This window comes from Lissotriton vulgaris, chromosome 4_1, assembly GCF_964263255.1.
Source record: "Lissotriton vulgaris chromosome 4_1, aLisVul1.2, whole genome shotgun sequence".
In the NCBI taxonomy this organism is placed as follows: Eukaryota; Metazoa; Chordata; class Amphibia; order Caudata; family Salamandridae; genus Lissotriton; species Lissotriton vulgaris.
This window is the reverse complement of record NC_141691.1, coordinates 636,680,324-636,700,458: the sequence shown is the minus strand read 5'-3', so window position 1 is coordinate 636,700,458 and position 20,135 is coordinate 636,680,324. Positions and strand designations below refer to the sequence as shown.

The window sequence follows — 20,135 nt, the reverse complement described above, 5'->3', positions numbered from 1 at the left end:
CCGTTTACAGCTCATTCAGGTGGAGAAGTGTGGCTCAATGATTAGAGCGGCAGACCCTGATGCAGAGGTCTAGCCCGGGACCAGGGTTCAATTCCGCGCCTCGGCGGATCTTGGGCACAAAATTCCACGGACGTGATAATTCTCGCCTCGTGCCTATTCCAATCATGGAGTCCCACACTGCAACTCTGGGCAATAGCTTGCTTAATCTCCACAACGGCCCCCACAATGCTAAGGATGCCTGGCCTCCACCTTGGGGGTGCCCAGGAATGGACGCCTCACAGGGAAAGCCAGGATGGGTTCCACAGCGGTATTCGTACAAGCGCCTTGAGACCCTTGCGGGTGAGTAGTGCGCTATACAAGTATCAATTTACATTTTTATATTCAAAATGCAGCCGACCCCTTCTTTTTTGGTTGCCTCGACACGCCTTTGTCTTGTCTTTGCTTCATCAACTCCACTGGCTCAAGGTGAACAAGTGCATCGAGTTTAAGGCTTTATGTTGCATGTTTTGAGCGAAGCATGGCTTGGCACTCCCTTATATACAAACCTTATGTACCCACTTGTCAGTTGAGATTAGCCAGCCTCTTTCTGTCTGGCTTACTCGTATGAAAAGCCGCTCGTTTTTCTACCTTGGACCTAAACTGTGGAATTCCCTTCCTCTGGAACTTAGGATCTGTCAGTCGCTTTTAGCCTTCCGTAAGAAGCTAAAGACCTTTCTTTACAACCAAGTCTAATCTTCTCTGTTCTACTATCTGCAACCTTGGTTTGCACATTGTCTAGCTCACCACCAGGAAACCCTGTTGGGTAGCTGCGCGCTTTATAAATCTTTAAAAAAATACAAAATACACTATTTTTATAATTTGGTAATAGATTTTTATTGTGTTGTGTTTCTTACTTATCTTTAGTTTTGGTACTACTAAATGTTTTACATGTGTTCCTTTGATTAATTGCAACTCCTCTGTGCCATAGCCACACAGGATTGAGCTAAGGGTTTTTACTAAAGATAATACGCTAACTGAACCTGTTAAAGATTGTGACTTTATTACATTGGATGGCCTCACACACATACCACATAATGAACCACTTCCTACAGGCAGACTATCATCTTGTATGGGTAGGGAATTTTGCTCTTGCCTGAATCTGCGGCTTTAAAGACATCAACCGTTCTAGAACAAGATCCTCTAAGGGCCTCCCTCAACGCAGCAGCATGACTTGTTCTCAGAACTAAAAGAAACACGCACATCTCACCACCCCTATAATCATTAAACTAGCTACCATACAAAGCAAGAATCCAACTGAAAATTGCTTGCATAACGCATAAAGCGGTACACTTCAATACGCCTAGTTACCTGGCCAAATGCTAGAAAAATCAGGAGGCAGCAGATCCTCACCAAGTGCGCTCACCTTGCTTCTGAAACCCCAACGAACCCACAAAAAGAAAGCGGGTGCCAGAGCATTATCGGCTATCGCACCCAAGATATGGAACTCTTTACCACCGGACCTTCGCCTAACTTACTCTACCAACTCCTTCAAAAAAGAAGCTAAATCTTATCTACTGGGTTTTTACCCTAAGTCAATATATCGGTGACATTGAAAAGGTATAGATACCACACTCTTATGTTGACTATCCTTCCTAGTACTGGCTTTAATCCAATCCAAACCCTGTTATCATATTTTACTGTATGATATGTTCGGCTCTAACGCATATTCCTGTTTACCAGACCAATTGTCACTCAGCTTCTCATCATGTAAAGCGCTCCGATACCCTCGGGGGTCGCGTTCGCGTTACACAAAACTTTATAAATAAAATAAGACCGCTCTGAGAATACCTCACGTTAGAGAAGAAGGTGGGACTGGCCGACAAACAAGGAGACAAGTCCCAGAAGAGGTGCCTCACTCACATAAGCACCAAGGTAGTAAATGGCCGATAGTAGCGCTAGCGACCCGAGACTGAAGTGGTAACTACTTAACTAGTCTTTGCCTCCCAATATCAGAGAAAGGCAAAATTAGCAACAGAAACAAGACAACTCCAAGGACAGACTTCGTTAGCCTTAGGCAAGAGCCCATTCTCACTGTGAAATATTGCTCAATTTCCTCGTAATGATACTAATTTGCCTATATTGTTAATCTTGCATCTGTGTAATATTGAGTTGAGTGCAGATCAAAGTAATGTTTCCAATAAAGACGAAGCATTGGATGGACTGGATGGACATTCAATTTATTGGGCACTAATCTGTTAGTTACAGAGTTCTGAATCTATAACCCTGCACCAACTCCCTGTGTAAGCATTGGATTAATCACCTTGCTACTTTAATAGTCAAGTACTAAACCTGTATACTTGGTGCTCAGTCTTCCGTGTCTGAATATGTTAGCACGGGGTCACTTTAGACAAACAAGACTCAATCATCTTAATTGATCCTGACTAATCCCCGTGTTTTCCTTTGCTCTTGAATGTGTTTGGACAGCTTCCTATTTATTGCACCTTGTGCACAGTATAAAGCTTTCATTTTAGTGGGAGACATACTAAGGAATTAAACGGGATGTAATTAAAAGAAAAGATTATCCTGAAAAAAATCTGGTGAAGAAACATTTACAGTTAGTAGACCAATTTTCTTTCAAGTGACATGTGGAAAAAGGGAACTGGTGTTGTCCATGTCGGTGGTTTGTGCCATTATGGACCCACAATGTCACATTTGAGAGCAACTTTTTAGCAGCTGCTCTACTGAATGCCATTAGAGTTATTGCTGAAAACAATTTTCAGATCCAGTAAGACACCTAAAGACACTTCAAATATGAAGAATCTACAAAGCAAAATTGTGCATTCTAAGAAATGTAGTCTCTGTGTTTTCAATAGGAGGGTCAAATGGTATGCAATCTCTGATGACTGATGTAGTTCCTCAGGTGGTGGGCATCACATAACAAATGCTAAAGTTATTGGTCATCAGCATATGTAGTTGGAACAGGTATGATGCAACCCGGAACAAGATCTAAAAGTGGAGTCTGACATCAAGCCGTGGGGCACCTTGCGCACCACAAACATGAGGCACTACTTTAAAGCAAGGAGTTCAAAACCCAAAAAGTGAACAGGAGCGTGCACTTGTCAAACAGGTCGAATGCCACAAACAGATGTAGTATTACAAGGAAGCCAGAACCAGCAGCATCCTTATGCTCATATTGTTTACAAAATGAATCATAACCATCAGCTGCCATGACCAGCTTAAAACCGGATACATGGGAATGTAATAAAGTGTGGTATGAGAGACAATGCCGTAATTGAAGTGCGGCTCTCTTCTTAAGACATTTATCGAAGAAAGAAAGAGCAGTATTGAGGCTAGAGGTCTCTATTTATTAAAAGAAAAAAAAGTACCTTATCTTAAACATGGAATGAAAAATGCCCAGTTACCAAATAATTATTTGAATAGGTAAAAAAACTCAGCCATAATGAAAAACGTCCTTGTGTCAATGGCATTCTTTCCTACCTGGCCCTAAAGAAGGTTGTAACAGGCAGACTTTGAATACCCTTGGCCTATGCATGCTTTACAATACTCATAGAATTAAGGACGTTCGTGGTGTTACTTGAAAGTAGGGAAGTCAGATCACGTGAAGCCCTAACTCCATACAAACATGGCAAGAAGTCAACAAGGATGGGAAAATGTGCAGTTAGAGGGAAAATATGAACTACACATGACGCAGTGGAGGCAGGTGAGTGGAACACAGCAAGTCCCTGGGCAGATAAGGAAGCAGCACATCTACAAATGTGTCAAATACGATTGCATGGCTTATCTTGTCCTATCAAAATGATCATTGTGCAGAGATAGTTTAACTGTGTACTTCAACACTTACTCCACGGTGGATTCCCAAGATCTTTAAAATTTGTAGTAACAGACACCAAATCAGTCTCAATCTTGAGATTCATTTCCCCATTTCGAGTAGCTTCAATTACCTGTTAAAATAAAAAATATGACGTTAACAACAGCAGTAATCCTTTAAAATGTATGGCTCTCAAGGTGTGTCATTAGTCGAAATACTAGATTCTAAGTCAGACCTTCACATCAAGTATCAACAGTATGTAACAAAAGCGGTTTACCACTATTGCAACATCAAAGGAATTCTAGGTTGCTCTGACAGCCTTCGCCAAGAGCATGTGCTGGCTCTCTGCTCCAATAGAGAGCAGAGAGCACAGGTTCGAGATGGGGAGTGGGAGGGAAAGCCATGGGATGATCGAAGTGTGTGGCAAGAATATGTTTTCTCTTTTATGGGTAAAAAGTGGATATCAGTGGTGTTTTTCACCTAGGGGTCCTGAGAGTCATCAAAGACAACTGAAGCGTCTACCTTGTATGTTTGATGCCACTCAGTACCACTAGGTAAAAAAACACCGTTTTTCATTATTAACCGTCTAGAATACCATTTATTTGTCCAAACACATATTGAATTTATCTTTACATAAAAAGCAAGCATGAAACTAAAAAGGGTTCCATCAGGCAATCAAACTGGAAAAGGCCAGTTTGGAATTAAATTAATGTTTTAAAAAAGGACCCCTTTGTGCAAAATATGACCAATGTCTATTTGTGTGCACCCCAGAAAAAGAGGAAAATCAAAATCCATTTAGGTGTAGTATAGTAAATTTCAAGCAAGCGAGAAAGGCTTAAAAGGGGATTTCAAATCAAAACCACCTTCTTAAGAGGGAGACACCTCAGATTAATTTCCTTCCATTTAAAGCTTCACTAAAATGGAAACATAACAAATTAATCTTTCCAACAGTTTTGTGTATCTTGGATTACTTAGAATTGTGCCACTGCTCATCACCTACTGCAGTGTCCAGTCTTTGAAGTGAGTCTCCGCATTTAAATGTGCGCCAGAGCTACATGTCTGGAAATGACAGTTTCTCATTGAAGAGAAAACCTAGCCTTGGCTGTGTAAAACCTGCTTGCCTTTACTCTATCTCACACCTTAACCAAGCCAATGACTATCAAAAGAACATACAAAGTGAATAAGATTGTGCTACGCTACTAGCAACAAGGGTTTGTAAAGAAAATCAGCAAATGAGGGTGGCAACAAATTGGGTTCAATTTGGTCGGCTTAAATATTTAATCATTTAAATGATTTCATTTTAATAAAATATATACACTGTGTATCAACAAAAACAAATCATTAAGTATACTCTCATCACTACTGTTTACAAAAATCAATTTGATTTGTCAAAATATACTTCAAGAGTAAGGAATAAACATATTATGTGATAACCAAACACTATCTAACATTAAACGCGATATGTTTTAAGTTCTCAATAAGCAACATTTTCCTAGATTTTCAGCAGGAGTTTAAAATGCACATGCATACATTAGTCTAAGAAGCTTTTTTTTTCAATAAGATAGACTCTGCCCTACACAGCCCTTAGAGGATATTAATTAATATCAAATAGACATATTATTTATGCATACATGCAGAAATGGGAGTAAACAAATTTCCTAGGCAATTAGGTCAGGTTCATTCAGAATTATATTCAAGTCAAAATCACAACTATAAATCATGAAAACAGGGAAAATCAGACTAGAAAACAAGTGGCTTGTTTCCTGAAGAAGGCGTTTTCAGTACGCCGAAACGCGCGTCGGATAATATTAGTGATAAAGATTGCCACTTTTGCACAAAAGTTTACATTGCATTAAATGAGAATGAAATCGTTACATCTAAATAAGTAAAATACAACTTATGTTGTTTTTAATGTATGTTTTTATCTTGTAAAAGAAATTAAATATATAATATATTTTCACATGTTTTCTAGTCTGATTTTCCCTGTTTTCATGATTTATATTTGTGATTTTGACTTGAATATAATTTTGAATTAACCTGACCTAAGGGCTGTGAAAGGCATGAGGTAAAGGAACCCAGTACGATCGTGGGATTCTAGACTTCTGCAGCTGCAAACATTTATCCCTCAAATAGAAAGGGATTTTGTCAAAGACACAATTGTGCAACACGGACAATAGAAATCAATTTCATTTTGTATTTAGTCAATGGCATAAGAAGCATACAGCCTTGCTTGGAGTTTTGATGCTGAATTTATGTGCATCAGTTTGACATATATGCTCAATCGCCAAACTAGGAGTGGAAATGCAGAAATTCTACAGATGCCTATTGTGGAATTTCTGCTATCCATTTAGTCACTGAAAACTACCAGCAATAAGGGGTTTTGCTGTCTCTGCCTGCATTTCAAGACTCTTTAACTCCCCAATCCATTAAAGAGACAATACTTACCTTTGCTTGAAAGCTTGTCACACTTTGATCAGTGGTCTTTCCCAAGCTTACGCCATTAGACATGGACTCAGTCTGTTCACCCTACAAAAGGTGGCTGCTGTGCCACCAAATTTGGTTAATTAGCCAATACACCTCAAGGGATAAAAGAACAAAAACTGAAGAACATCCTGTAATAGATGTCTGCTGTGGTGGCAACTCTTAATAGTTTTCAATGGCCGGTGGTGTGGGCTCTGGGCCATTTTTATTTTCTGCTAGCTTTTTTTTATTACAAACGCCTACATGAGAGCCAGCCATGTTCCCCAACAACTAAACTAACACCCGGATTTTGTGCCATACGCAGCTGGTGGATGCGTTTCTTTGAGGCCTTCGTCATCCATGAGTTGGTATAATCCATGTGAAAACTGAATAGGGCATCAAAAACGAATTGCAGTAAAGCAGTAGGGAGATGGCGACACCATACTCATCTGACAATTATGGAAAAAGATTTTTTGAAACATAGTCTATACGAATCTTCATTGAAGTGGTTTAAACAGTATTATAATGCCTACAGTTTTTACTTTACATGTCAGGAAGATATGTTGGCCAAAACTAAGAGGGACCAACCCCTTTCACCAACAGTTTATAAACTGTACTTTTAATCTGAAAAGTATTACCTGAGGTCCGTTCTCATTCAACTAGATCAGAGGTCTGGACACTAAAGACGGTAGAGCATCTAAGGAGTTACTGGGCTGCCCAAGATTCCATAGCACTGGAGTAAAAGCAACACCTGCTGTCTTGTAACTTCCCATCCCATCTAAATCCTAACCAAGTAAAGACATTTTACTCAAAACTCTATAAATGATATACAAACTATTAAAAATAAATTGTGATGTGCAAAATACACAAACAATAGCCACAACCATATAACACAAATACATGAAAGCACATCAAAAAGTTGAATTAACAGTGCACACAAAGCAAGTATGGCCAAATGTCAGTCTGCACTTCAGACAAATAACGGCTTAAGATGAAGTAGTTGTGTGTCTTTCTCCTGGTTCATGCTTGGGTGGATCTCAGTAGAACTGGCAAAGACCTGCATGTTAATTGAGGATCCAGTGCAGTCATCAATCAAAACATGCTCTAGAAGTTGCTAGATGGCACAATATACTTCTAAAAACCACCCAAAAGAGAGGGGAGCTACGACACCAACCAAGATGGCCGCATAGTCTCCCGGCTCCGCTGGCCTCCGTCCTACGCTCTACTGTCCTGTCACCTATCCTGATTTCCTGCCCCAGATCCGTGTGTGTGACCCGATTTGCACTCTGATGATGTGATCCCGGAGTTTTTCTGACATCGTGGAGCGGAGTAACGTCGAGGACCGATTTGAGGCCTAACACAGCCGAGAAGCCGGGGTCTCGAGTGCTGGCCTAGCCGGGTCCGAGTTGAACAACGGATGGTTGAATGCGGTTGGGTCCGGTCTCTGGAACATTCGAAATTTTGGGATTTCCTTGCTACCATCTGCTGCCTGGTGTTCTATAGGACGTGAGGTGACGAGTGACGCGCGGTGCTGTGTTGCGGGGGTCCCAAGCCAGGCGTCCGGCATTCATATCGCCGGCGCCCCTTGGGTTGGACTCTCACTGCACGCTACTGCACGCTAACGGTCTGTCCCTCATGGCTCATTCCTGCTCCGCCTAATCTTCCCCCGGAGAAGGCGCCTCTCCGTGGGGACCACCATGCCTGAGGAAAAATGGAGGCTGACGGAGCAGCCTCAAAGTGACCCGTCATTGAGGACGGTGCTGGAGGCCCTTGTGGCACTCAAGGAGACTGTTAGCGCCCAGACCTGCAGCCTGTGGTTGGCGGATGGAATCGAAGGATTGAGACCGGATCCTGACTTGACGCCCGAGACCCGGAGGCCAGCTCGCCTTTCGATTAACGCCCCGTGGCGTACTTAGACCCGGCGCTGGAAGCTGTATTTGCCCCTATCGCAGTGGAGCTACCCGAAAGTACTGTGCTTGGTGACTCAATTAACCCGTTGGAACCCCCGGTTTTGCAACTGTCGGAACATTTACATCCTGTCCCTATTTCGGATCCTTTTAATTGGTACTGTGAACTGTTTTGGACTGTGTCGACCCCCCTTCCCAGTCGGTATATCAAGATGGCGGATGGGATAAAGCCTGGCTTCGGAGATGGGGAGGGGCATCGTTGGTACCAGCCGACTACTTTGGGACCCGCGTTTCTTTTTTCATCTGTGGACCCCTGTTCTGCTAACTTCTGTGTACCTTTTGACATTTTGAGGACGGGGCTTTCTTCCCCTGATGGACTCAGCGAATTTACTCGACGGGGCCAAGGCTGAGATTGTTGTCTGGGTTGTTCATTGTGGTATTATGGTTAACGGGATTGTTTTATTGAATTAATGGAGTCCGGGGCAGGGTTGGTTACGACGGGGGCGAGAGACCGGGAGTGCGTTGAATAAAGCCCTCCTCCATTTCCCCTCTTCGGGTGGGGTTTAATTTCTTTTTCCTTTTTCCCTGTTCCTTCTATATTTCGGGTTTCGGTTCTTGGGCGACAGGCACGCTGCTAGGGGGGTAGGCCGTAGTCATCTGCAGGGGTGCAGGGTGGGGGGTGGGAGTTTTGTTTTTTCTTTGTTCTATGGCCTTTTTTTCTCTTCTTATCTTTCTTTGGCCTTTTCTTTTCTCTTTTTCCGGGTCAGTGTAGTGGGTCCATTGTTCCGTCCATCTTTGCTTTCACATCTGTGCCTCAACTCTCGCGATGTTTCGGGGCCACGGGGCGGGCATAAATGTTGGCGCGAACCGTAATAGTATGCTTGTTTATCCGGGTGTCGTCGGCTTTGACGCCACTGACCTACATGAAAACAAATTAACTGTGGACACACTGCTATTTCGCTCGCCCCCTCTTCATAACTTGATATATTGTATGGCACCTGATCCTTCTATTTTATATTATAAAATGAAACCTTTTGTATCCTGTTCCCAATTTGGTCTGTCTTCCAACCAGTACGCATTGTGGATGTAGCGACTATGCTCCCCGGGAGGCTGGGTCTGAAGTTTTGATCGTAGTATTGTGTTGCAATTGCTTAGCGGCCAGCCCTGGGGGTTGTAGGCTTGTGTCTGTATCTGGTTGAAAATGTCAAATAAAGGTTTTTTAATATAAATAAATAAATAAATAAAATAAAAAACACCCAAAAATCTTCAGCCCTAATCTAATCTAATGTTTAAAAAAGAAAGCCCACAATTGCTTGATTCTATCGCAGATTTGAAGAAGAGATGGTGGTCACTTTGTACTACAAGACTGATCTGTATTGCATTCAAACTATTTGTCTAGTTGCCTCTTCAATTTCTAAAGGTGTTTGAGTGGCCATTTAAAGCCCTCATTACAAACTGCGAGAAAGCTCCCCGCTTGGCAGGTGGTGAAATTACTTCCAGGAGGCAGGTTGGAATCCTTGAGCAATACCAGGGATCACTCAGCATGCAATTTCTAGACGGAAACCCTGCATTTAAGAGCCTAGATCTGTGAACAAGAGAGAGCAGGGCCTCATTCACACAAAGTAGTACCATGAGAATGAATACCTCGTCCACATTGGCAACTAAAGCTGTGGCATAAGGGTGGCAATGTCATTAGACCAAACACCCGCAAGATTAGAGCAGCCTATTTCTTGTCCAAGCGTACATGATGTATGTAACAGTACAGGAAGCTTAGCGGACCATAAATACCCTTGGGATAGGAGGCAGAAGGGTCCAATCATTCTGCAGATTGGGGGCAATGAGAACCATGTGGTAACACAGCCACAAGGCTCCCCTCCAATAGTAAACTTATTTTGACCTGGCATTCCTGGGAGGGACGGTCTACAAAATGTTTGGGAGTGACATGTAAGCGTTGGTCTTGTCCCTTTGTTTACTCTCCAAGGTGTATATGGATTACTTTATGATGGTCAAGCAAACTGTCATATTAACAACCTAGTACTCTAAAGAGGGACCAAGAATTCAGAGCAAACAAATCTAGTAATAAACTACTGTAGTAAATGCTTCCATCAGTTGAGTTTAGCCATCACACACTTTGCTAATTGGAGACACTTGACAAATATATACACTGTAAGAAAGAGTGATGACAAAAGAAGGATGATACAGTTTACGAACAAGTTACTTACCTTCGGTAACGCCTGATCTGGTAGAGACTATCTAGCCACAGATTCCTTACCTTAGAATTATCACCAGGCGTCAGACTGGATCTGGAGATACTTTGTGATCAGTTACCCCTGTGCACAGGTAGCTGGCATAGTTCGACTCCATGTGGCGTTGTCAGAAGTGGCGTGCATGGTGCCTATATAGAAGCCACCCAGCGCATTGACGTCATTTTCTTTTTGCGACTTTCCACGCCAGGAGCATGAAGTGACAAGGAACACTGGTGTGGAAAAATAAGGCCCTGAAATGGGAACAGCCCTGCCCGTAGAATCCTTACCTTAAAATAGATACCCAAGCAGTAACACCCCAGCGGTGGGTCTGCAAAATGGTTTCACACTAGAAAACCTTGCAGGAAAAATGAAGTAAAGCGCCCGACCCGGCAGACCTGACTGTCTGCGCAATAATGCTTTGTGAACATGTGTAGAGAAGCCCATGTTGCTGTCTGGCAGATATCCAGTTCCGTAACTCCGTATGCTAAAGCAGTGGTCGCAGCCAAAGCTCTGGTGGAATAAGCACACAAACCCCCAGGGGGTTGCTTGTTGACCACTGCGTAGCAGATCTTAATGCAGAGCACAATCCATCGGGAGATGGTCAGTTTCTGCACGGCCTTTCCCCTCTTTTCTCCGATATACCCCACGACGAGTTGGTCGGCCACCTGGAACTCTTTTGTGCGGTCAATGTAGAAGGGCAATGCTTATTTTGGGTCCATTCAGTGAAGTCGATCGTCTTCCTTAAAGAGATGTGGCACAGCACAGAAGGTAGGCAGAAGGTAGGCAGGGTGATGGACTGGCCAACATGAAAAGGGGTCACATCTTCAGCAGAAAAGAAGCTCTAGTGCGAAGAACCAGCTCTTCTGGGTAGATGTTCAAATGGCAAGGCTTGGATCAAAGCCTGAAGCTCACTAACCCTCTGGGCAGATGTTGTCGCCACTAGGAAGGCCGTATTGGTGGCAGTGAGCCTGAGAGGACAATTGTGCTGTGGTCAAAGGGGGCGCACATCAGTAATGCAAGGACAAAACTGTCGCACTGAGGCATGATGAAGGGCGAAGGTGACAACATGTTGCAAACCTTTCAACAACCTATTTACAACAGGGGATTTGAACAGGGAGGGGTGGTCTGACAATCGGACAAAGCACAGCCCTGATGGGCAAGAGAAAGGATAAAGAGAAGGAACTGAGAGAGGGGAAAGAGGGTCAACCTGTTTCTCTGCACACCATGCTACAAACTTGCCCCAACGGTAGGCGTATACAGTCTTGGGAGAGGGACACTATCAACTATTGGCACTCAATTTCGAAGTCTGATGGCCATGGTCAACAGCTCAGGATACCAAACTCTCTGAGCCCAATCCAGAGCCACAAGGATGACTTGAGATCGGTCGTTCCTGATCTTCTTGAGAATTATAGGCAGGAGTGGTATAGGCGGAAAGGTGTAGAGGAGGCCTGAGCCCCACTCGGGATGAAGTGTCTCTGAGCGAAAGCCACTGACACTGCACGTTCTTGGCGGTGGAAAACGGATCTAACCAAGGTTTTCCCCAACGCCGGAACTGACCTTGCACTACCTCCGCAAGGAGACTCCACTCGTGACCTGCTAGGCATCTTCGTCTGAATTAGTCTGCTCTGATGTTCAGAGAGCCCGCCGTGTGTTGAGCCACAAGGGATATGCCAGACGTTCCAGAGATGCAGGGCCTCTTGACAAAGGGTCCACAGCCCCATTGTTGTCAATGAACACCTGCAGTAACCTTTCCCGGATCACCCGAAGCTCTGGTGGAGTCAAGATTCTACCGGAGACCAGAAGCCTCTGATCTACACCTCTCCCAGATGGCCGCCGTTTGCCAGTAGTGACGCATCTGTCACCATTGTCAGATCTGGTTGGGGAAGGGGGGGGAGTCTGACCGAATTGTGGCTCTTTAACCACCACTGCAGATCTTTTGCAGTTCCCTCAGAGATCTGGGCCATGTTGGAAAGGTTCCGCTAATGCTGCGCCCACTGGAACTTCAGGTCCCACTGCAGAGGCCGCATATGCCAGCGGGCATGTGTCACAAGCAAGGTTGCAGGAAGCCATGAATCCCAGCAGCCTCAGAGTCAGTCTAACAAAAATCCAGGATAGAGGCTGAAACAGGGGTATCATAGCCTGATTATCCTGGACTCGCCGTTCAGGAGGATAGGCCCAAAACTGCACCGTATCCAGAACAGCTCAGATGAAAGGAAGGATCTGAGAGGGAGTGAGGTGTGACTTCAGAAAGTTGATAGGGAACCCCAGCGAGTGCAGGAGTTTAGTCGCAGTCAGGAGGTAGGAGACAACAGCCTGGGGTAAGCCCGCTTTAAACAGCGAGTCGTCGACATAAGGGAAGACTGGCACCCCTGAACTCCGCAGATGAGCTGCAGCCACCGATATCACCTTGGTCAGCAACTGAGGAGAGCAGGTAACACAAAAAGGGAGCACTGTGAATAAAAGTGCTCAGAGACTATCGTGAACTGCAGGAAACACCTGTTGGCAGGCAGAACGGGAATGTGGAAGTAGGCATCTTTTAAGTCCAATGCTATCATCCAGTGTCTCAGGTCCAGGTCAGACGGGACTTGAGCGAGCATGAGCATTTTGAATTTCTCCTTTTTGAGGAAGAAATTGAGAGGGCACATGTCTAGAATAGGACTAAGGCCTCCATCCTTTTTGGGGCCCAGAAATTAGCGGGAATAATAACTGTGACCTACTTCTGGCGTTGCACACTCTCTGGCTCTCTTCGCCAAGGGAGCCACCACTTCCTGGCGGAGTAAGGAGAGATGGTTCTCCATCAGCCTGTCGCAAGTGGGTGGCCCGGGTGGAAGGGAAGTCACAAAGGGACGGGATTAACTCCTTCAGACAATCTGAAGAACCCAGAAGTCTGACGTTATTGACCTCCAGTGGGGCAGGTGATGGCCTATCCTGCCTCACACCGGGTGCCCATGATGGCTGGAGGGCAAACTGAAAGGGTATGGAGGCTGCGGCTGCTAGGGGAAGGGTGTTCTGACCTGACCTCTGCCTGCTCGACTCACAGGGTCTGTGGGTACCGCTTCCTCAGCCACACAGAATTGGGAAGCTAATGCAATGTGGTGGCTGGGAAGGTAAAGACGCTGCTTAAAGCCCCTTCCGTGGATACAAAAGGAGCGTAAGGTGGACAGGGGTTGGCAAGGGGCCATGAAAATGCCCAAGGACCTGGCTGTAGCTCAGCTATCCTTGAAATGCTCCAGCGTACAATCCACCTTGTCTCCGAAGAGACGGAAGCTGCCAAAGGGCATGTGCATAAGCGATGCCTGGACACCCCAGAAAACCTAGTAATTCTCAACCAGCCGTGGCATCACAATGGCCATTGACAAAGTAATTGCTCTGCCAAGCGAGTCGGACGTGTCTAGCCCACAGGGGATTGTGATCTTCACTGACTCCATCCCGTCTGTGATAGCTTGGGAGAGTAGGGCCCAGGCCACCTCCAGGACCCTTGGCAGCACCTGCGCAACCGAATCCCATAGCACATGGGAGTAATGGACCAAAAGGCATGCAGTGTTCATGAACCGCAGTGCCAGGCTGGTGGAAGAAAAAAATGTCTTGCCTAAAGTGTCCAGCCTCTTGGATTCCGTATCTGGAGGGGTGGTAGGAAATCGGTCCGGATTTACTCGGGAAGTGGAGGCTTGGAATACCATGCACTCCGTGGTAAGGTGTTGAGGGAAGAACCTGGGGTCCCCGAGGGTATGGCAGTAGTGGTGGGCAATCGTTCTGTTCACAGGAACCCCTGTGCAGGGTTTGGATCAGGTTCCAAGCTTGACGTCCGGAAGGGCTTCATTAAATGGAGCAGCGGTTCCGTGGAGGTGACTCCCAGCTGAAGTACCTCTGTCAAGACGTTAGTCTTGACTGCACCTGGGGGTAGGCTAAGGTCAAGGACCTCAGCCGCCCTTTTCAACACCATAGCCAAAAAGACTTCTTAGCCCATAACCATGGTCGGAGGACAAAAGGTGCCGGTATCTTGAGAGGTGTCCAGTCCACTGGTGTCTGCCAATTCCTCACATCAGTCCATGTTGGGGTTTAGGGGCTGTTATCCTTTAGGGTCCAGCGACCCCTCCCATTCCTTCTCAAGTACCAGCCCATAAGAATAAGGTTGAGGCTCTGGCCTGGAAAGTATGACTCGGGTCTGCATTGCTTCGTATGATGCCCTCCCAGCTCTGTGTCGGAGTCGGGGATGAGAATGGAATGACGCCACCGGAGGGTGCCGGGATCTTCGGCATCGGAACTGCTGCCCGGGAAGGTTGAGGTAGTACACCCGGCATCTGTCCAGATCTATTCATGGATCTAAGCGACCAGACTGGAGATGGGGGCGGACCTGCCAGCGGAGAACCTCCCACAGGGCCCAAAGGCACCCCAACGAGCCACCCAAATATTTATTTATGGTTTTTGTAGAGCGCGACACTCATCCCAAGGGATATCACGGCGCTTATACCAAGTGAGGTTTATTGCCTCATAGAACTCACAAAGTTGGGCGTGGGTCACTCTGCCTTCCCGAAACTTGAAGAGGGGTAGACCTGGACCAAGCACAGGTTCTACTGCGGAGTTAGGCCTCAAATGACAACGCTCCTATGTCTCATCGGATGCCTTCGACGGACGCAGTGAAGTAGAAGACCTCTTCGACTTCTTGCTCTTCTTCTTTTTGTGATAACTTACCAGAAGACAACTTCAAGTACGAGAAGATATTGGGCTGTGTGACGGATTCCGGGAACTTCCTCTCGACTGTGATCAAGACCATCCAGGCGTCGCATGTCGAGCAGCAAGGAGCTTGAAGGAACAGGCTTGGGGTGCAAGGTGCGACAGACACCTGTAAGTGACAAGTGCCACTGAGCTTGAAGCCGGCTTTCCTAGCTGACATACCTGCCACAGTAGTGGCTGAGGATAGCTCTCTCCAGATCTGCACTGACTGGCTCGGAAGAAAATAATTGTTGTCTGCCCACTGGGGTGGTACCTGTACAGGCACCGAGCAGGTCACTTCTTTAGTTGATGAGGCCACGCAGAGCCGAATGATGCCACCTAACAGCAAGCAGAGGTACTTCTCACGAAAAATTCCCAGATCCAGTCTGACGCCTGACGATAATTCTAAGGTAAGGAATCTGCGGCTAGAAGTCGCTAACAGATAAGAAAGTTAAGTTTAGAAAATGTGAAGAATACTAGAAATGCTGTATGGAGTTATTATTTTAACTGCTAGAAACATCAGTTATGTACCTTTTACAATATACTGGGTGACCTGTGGTGGCTGATCTCAAAATGCACAATGAAAACACATAGCATCTAGACCAGTGGGTGGCGACTGGAGAGTCTGGCTAATAAAGATTCCAATCTAAGCGTCAATACTGTTCCTCTAACTATGTTATGAAGGAGTGTCTTCCTAAAATAATTGTGACCAATACACAAGCAGAAAAATGACCACTCTAAAACGACTGCTTCGTGCTTGAACTGTAAAGCAATCTAATTCAGCTGGCTGCAATCTGTGGTGTTGAGTGTCTTAGGGTCCGAACTCAAGTGTAGACAAAATAAAACCACAGGGTTGCAAGCTCTGAGCTGGTATGCAAGCCTATTCAGATAATTATGGACTAAAATAGCTGCTTTAGAGATAAGCTTTCTGACACCAGGTCAGCTGATTCCCGGAATAAACCATTGCTCTGCTCAATCACCAAGTCATGGGCAGGTCCAAAAGAAATTAAGCTGGAGTGGAAAGCCAGTGAGGTTCTTTGGTTTCCGACTTCGTCCCGTATTCGGCCGCCATTTTGTGTCTCGTCGCTATTTTGGGTTGCCCTCACTCAGGCAGCACGGCGAACTGAGTGTTTTTGCTTTTCCCAGCTGCTACGTGTCTCTTCTGTTAAAAAGTAACCCCCTGCCCTTGTTTACGAAACCGATGTCAGGGTCTGGCCGACTTCACTAATCTATGTCTGGGTTGATTGATCCCCGTCTCGACTGACTATTTGGCTTCCCCTATTCTTTCCTTACTTTATCTTATACGATTGGCCTTCGCTATTCTCTACTTGTATTCTCTTATTACACAACTATCCTTTGAGGCATACAAGTACGTCCTGCCACTTGCAAATGGATTGTAGGCACTAGCACTGATTAATTTGTGGGGAGGGGTGACACAAAGGGTCTGAAAGAGCGGTTTTTTTGGGACACCTGATAGTTTGTTTTTCAACTTTTCCTATTGGCTAGCTTTGTATGTATTGGGAGTATACGTTGTAAATATATGTGCTATAAAAGATTGTGCGCCACGGAATAAAGTGGCAGTCTCCTGAGAACCTACTCTGTACTTCTGGCACAACTGTGCTTAGCTGCAGCTAATACACCTGGTTTTCTACGCCTAACAGAGTGTCACGTGTCTCTGTCTGACAAGGCAGGTAAACTCGAGGATTTAAGGCGTGCCCTGCGCCGCCAGGCCCATAAGGCCCGGTTCTCCAACTGGCGCCCAACGTGGGGCGGCTTCAGTGGTAGCGGTTCAGCCCGAGGGTCGTGATAAGCCTCGCAAGAAAATTCCGGAGGATTCGCGAACCACGTCAAGCGACCCCTGTATGTCGAACTGGACCGAAGGTCTTTTGCAGCGCGGCTACTCCTTTCCGACGGCTGCTGACGACTGCTGCCTTGACTGCCGCCCTGCCTTGGTCCCTTTGGTGATGACTGGCATCGCGAGACGTTAGACGGACCTCTGTTGGCTTGCGAGAACACTTAGTTAAGTATTTGTGGGTAGCGCCCACTTCTTTGTTTTGTTTTTGGGTTTGTTATTCGACCATTGCAATAGCCGAAGCCAAGGGGTGAGTATGTATGTGCTGTGTTATTTGCTTTAATCCCTTGAAGTTTGGAAACAGACCAGTGAATTAACCACATCGCTGCTGTGGTTATTTTTCACCTGTGCTGGAAAGCTTTGATCCCCACTGTTCATGACGAGCTCAGCTCGTCATCAGCACAGCTCAACTGTGCCTCATGACGAGCTGAGCTCGTCATGAGCATGGAAGGGGTTAAAGATGCCTAATTTTAGCAAATTTAGGAAGTTTTGCTGTCTTGGTTGTAATAGGGATTCCCGGCTAGAGGACTCTTGTCCGATTCCTCCGGTTGGAACTCCCACTTATGAGCTCTATTCCACACATGGTGTTGGCCCCATTGCCTTTAACGAGGCGTGGATCCGATACACGAAGAAAGATGGTATTTTGCAGTGGCCACAAAATGGCAGCTTCGAGCCTGACATATTAGACAATCTAGAAGCCATTTTGTTCAAAAGAAAAGCCCGGATGGCGATGTTTGACTCTTTCCGCCTTTGGCGTAAAGAAGCCAAACAGAGAGAAATTAAGCAGGCTAAAAGAGATAAGAAAGCGAAAGATATGACGATTATACAGGCTGCTTAGCAGTTTAAAGAAAATGAGATTGATCGAGCGATTGAAGTCTCAGACAGACAGCATCGTATGGAAATCGATAGATGTTATCCTGTGTTGCCTACTTCCCCACAGAGTAAGGATCTTGACGAAGATCCCTTAATGTCCCATTTGTTGAGATTGCCTCCGCCTTATGTACCAGGTGCTAATGCACCCCCATTGTTGCCACCTGTCCAGCAACCTGTTGTTCAGCCAGTTGATCCAGCTCTTCCACATTTGCCTCTTCCAGTATTGCCACCTCCGCCTACTTTGCCACCAACTTCTGTACCTCAGTCTCCTTTACCCTCGGTTCCTCTTGTGACGATCAGTCCTTCTCCTCCTTTGCTTAATACCTTGTCTCCAGTTTTACTGTCAGATTCTCCCCCAGCTCGCAAACGGTTGGTCGATACTGTTTCTGGCCTTCTCTCCCCCTTCTTTGGGTCTTTTTCCATGACTCCTGCTCTGTCCCGAAGGCAATCCCGTAGTCAAATCCCAGGTTCTGACGAGTGCATTGCATTGGACTCTCTTGCTCACAAATGGATCATGAGTGGTCCACAGTATAGTGTGCCGGATATCCTGAGTAACTTTATGCGATGGAATGCGCCCACACAGAGATATGTTTTTAATGTTATGTGGGACAATCTTGTTAAAGGATGGGAGGATATAGATTTGGGTTTAGCTCCTTAGGGTCTGTTAGATGCGCAGGCTAAATTTGATAAAGGTCTTATTGTGGATTCTGAAGTTGAAGATGCCGTTAGGACACTTATCGCTTTCAGTTCTTTATTTTCTTCTCAGACTATTCTTGAACCTGATCCTGCAGTTAGACAGAAAATTAAACATTATCCCATGAGGGAAGTTCCTCCAGTATGGAGAGAGGAGGTTACACAGGTAGGCGCTGCTCCTCGTATCCCTGCTCATTTCCACCGTATATGGGTACATGTCCCCTGGAAACAATCTGAAGTTTTGGCGCTCAAAAAGTCTTTACCGGACCTTCGTAAAAATCCTGCTGGATATTACAAAGCGCTGTCCCAGACTGTTGATGCGTGTATTATGAATTTGGCTGATATTGATATGCTGATGGGAAATGTAGTCCCACAAGCGTTATGGGCTCGGATTCGTAGGGAGGATCACGACCAAGCTTTAGGTGGTAATTGGGCTGCTATAACTGCCGCAGATGCAGCACAAGTAGGTGGTGCCAAGCCAGATGATTTGATTGCACAATTGCCTGGTAGAATCATCACTTTAATGAAAACAATGATGCCTGCTTTAGGTGTTAATTGGGATAAGTTAGCTGTGTGTAAGCAGAAGAAAGATAAGAGTGTCTCAGATTTCTTTACTCGTTTCGAGGAGACGTTCATCGACCACAGTGGTCAAGATAGGAGTACTGAGGGTGGACAGCGATTATTCGTGGATAAATTTGTATTTAATGTACTTCCAGAATTATCGCATAAATTGAAAGACTCCGAAAGTTTGTGGGCTGTTTCTTCATCTGCACAGATCTTAGCTACTGCTCAGTATTATGAGAATAGGGATAAGGAGGAAAAGGATAAGATCGATAAGAAGACTAAGGAATTAAAAACGAAGGTTCTTTTGCAACAGGCTTATCCCCCTCGTTCTGCTCAGCGCCCATTTCAACAGCCTCCCCAGCTTTAGAGGTTGTTACAAAAACCTGAACCTTTTGTTCCGCGACCTTAGCTAGCGCCTAATCAATGTGCCTATTGTAAAGAAGAAGGTCATTTTAAGTGTAGCTGTCCGGTTTTATTGCAGCGCAATGGTGGATTCCCAGGGCCGCGAGCCGTGGTAGTTTTCAATCAGCACCTAGAGGTAGAGGGCGAGGTGCGTTGTCCCAAGGACAGCGTTCCTTTCCCCCTCAGAATTCTATGAATTATTTTGATCAGCAGAATACTCAGTCTGCGCAATATTACAATGACGATTATTGTATTGAAAGTGAGGCTCAGGATTTTCACACTAGTTAGAACAGCCATGGACAAAGCAAGGGAGTCGTATCAGTTCCAGTGGATCAGAATGGGCCTTATGTTGAAGTTGTTGCATTGGGTGGTTCAGAGCCATTTCTTTTGGATACTGGTGCAATGAAAAGTTCTATCATACACTCCAAACTCCCTGGGGCACCTTTGTCTGGCTTAACTAAAGTTTCTGTAGGATTCTCTGGCGCCCCAGTTAGTAACCCGGTTTCTTGTCCTTTACCTATCTCGATTGGTCCTTATGATTTGGAGGCCCCGCTCATTTTAACGACTGGTTGTGGCGTTGTTGGGTTTGGACTTGTTGAAACGTCTTCATGCAACAT

At 45.5% G+C, this 20,135-nt stretch overlaps 1 protein-coding gene across 2 annotated transcripts in view; it reads right to left on the bottom strand.

Annotated features, from left to right (window-relative positions):
- HUS1 (HUS1 checkpoint clamp component) overlaps positions 1-20,135 on the bottom strand; it is a 215,522-nt gene that overhangs the window by 44,421 nt on the left and 150,966 nt on the right. For both annotated transcript variants that reach the window (XM_086964900.1, XM_086964901.1), the window contains one exon: positions 3,842-3,941. In XM_086964900.1, coding sequence (XP_086821026.1) covers positions 3,842-3,941 — 100 coding nt within the window. The remainder of the gene's footprint in view (positions 1-3,841; positions 3,942-20,135) is intronic.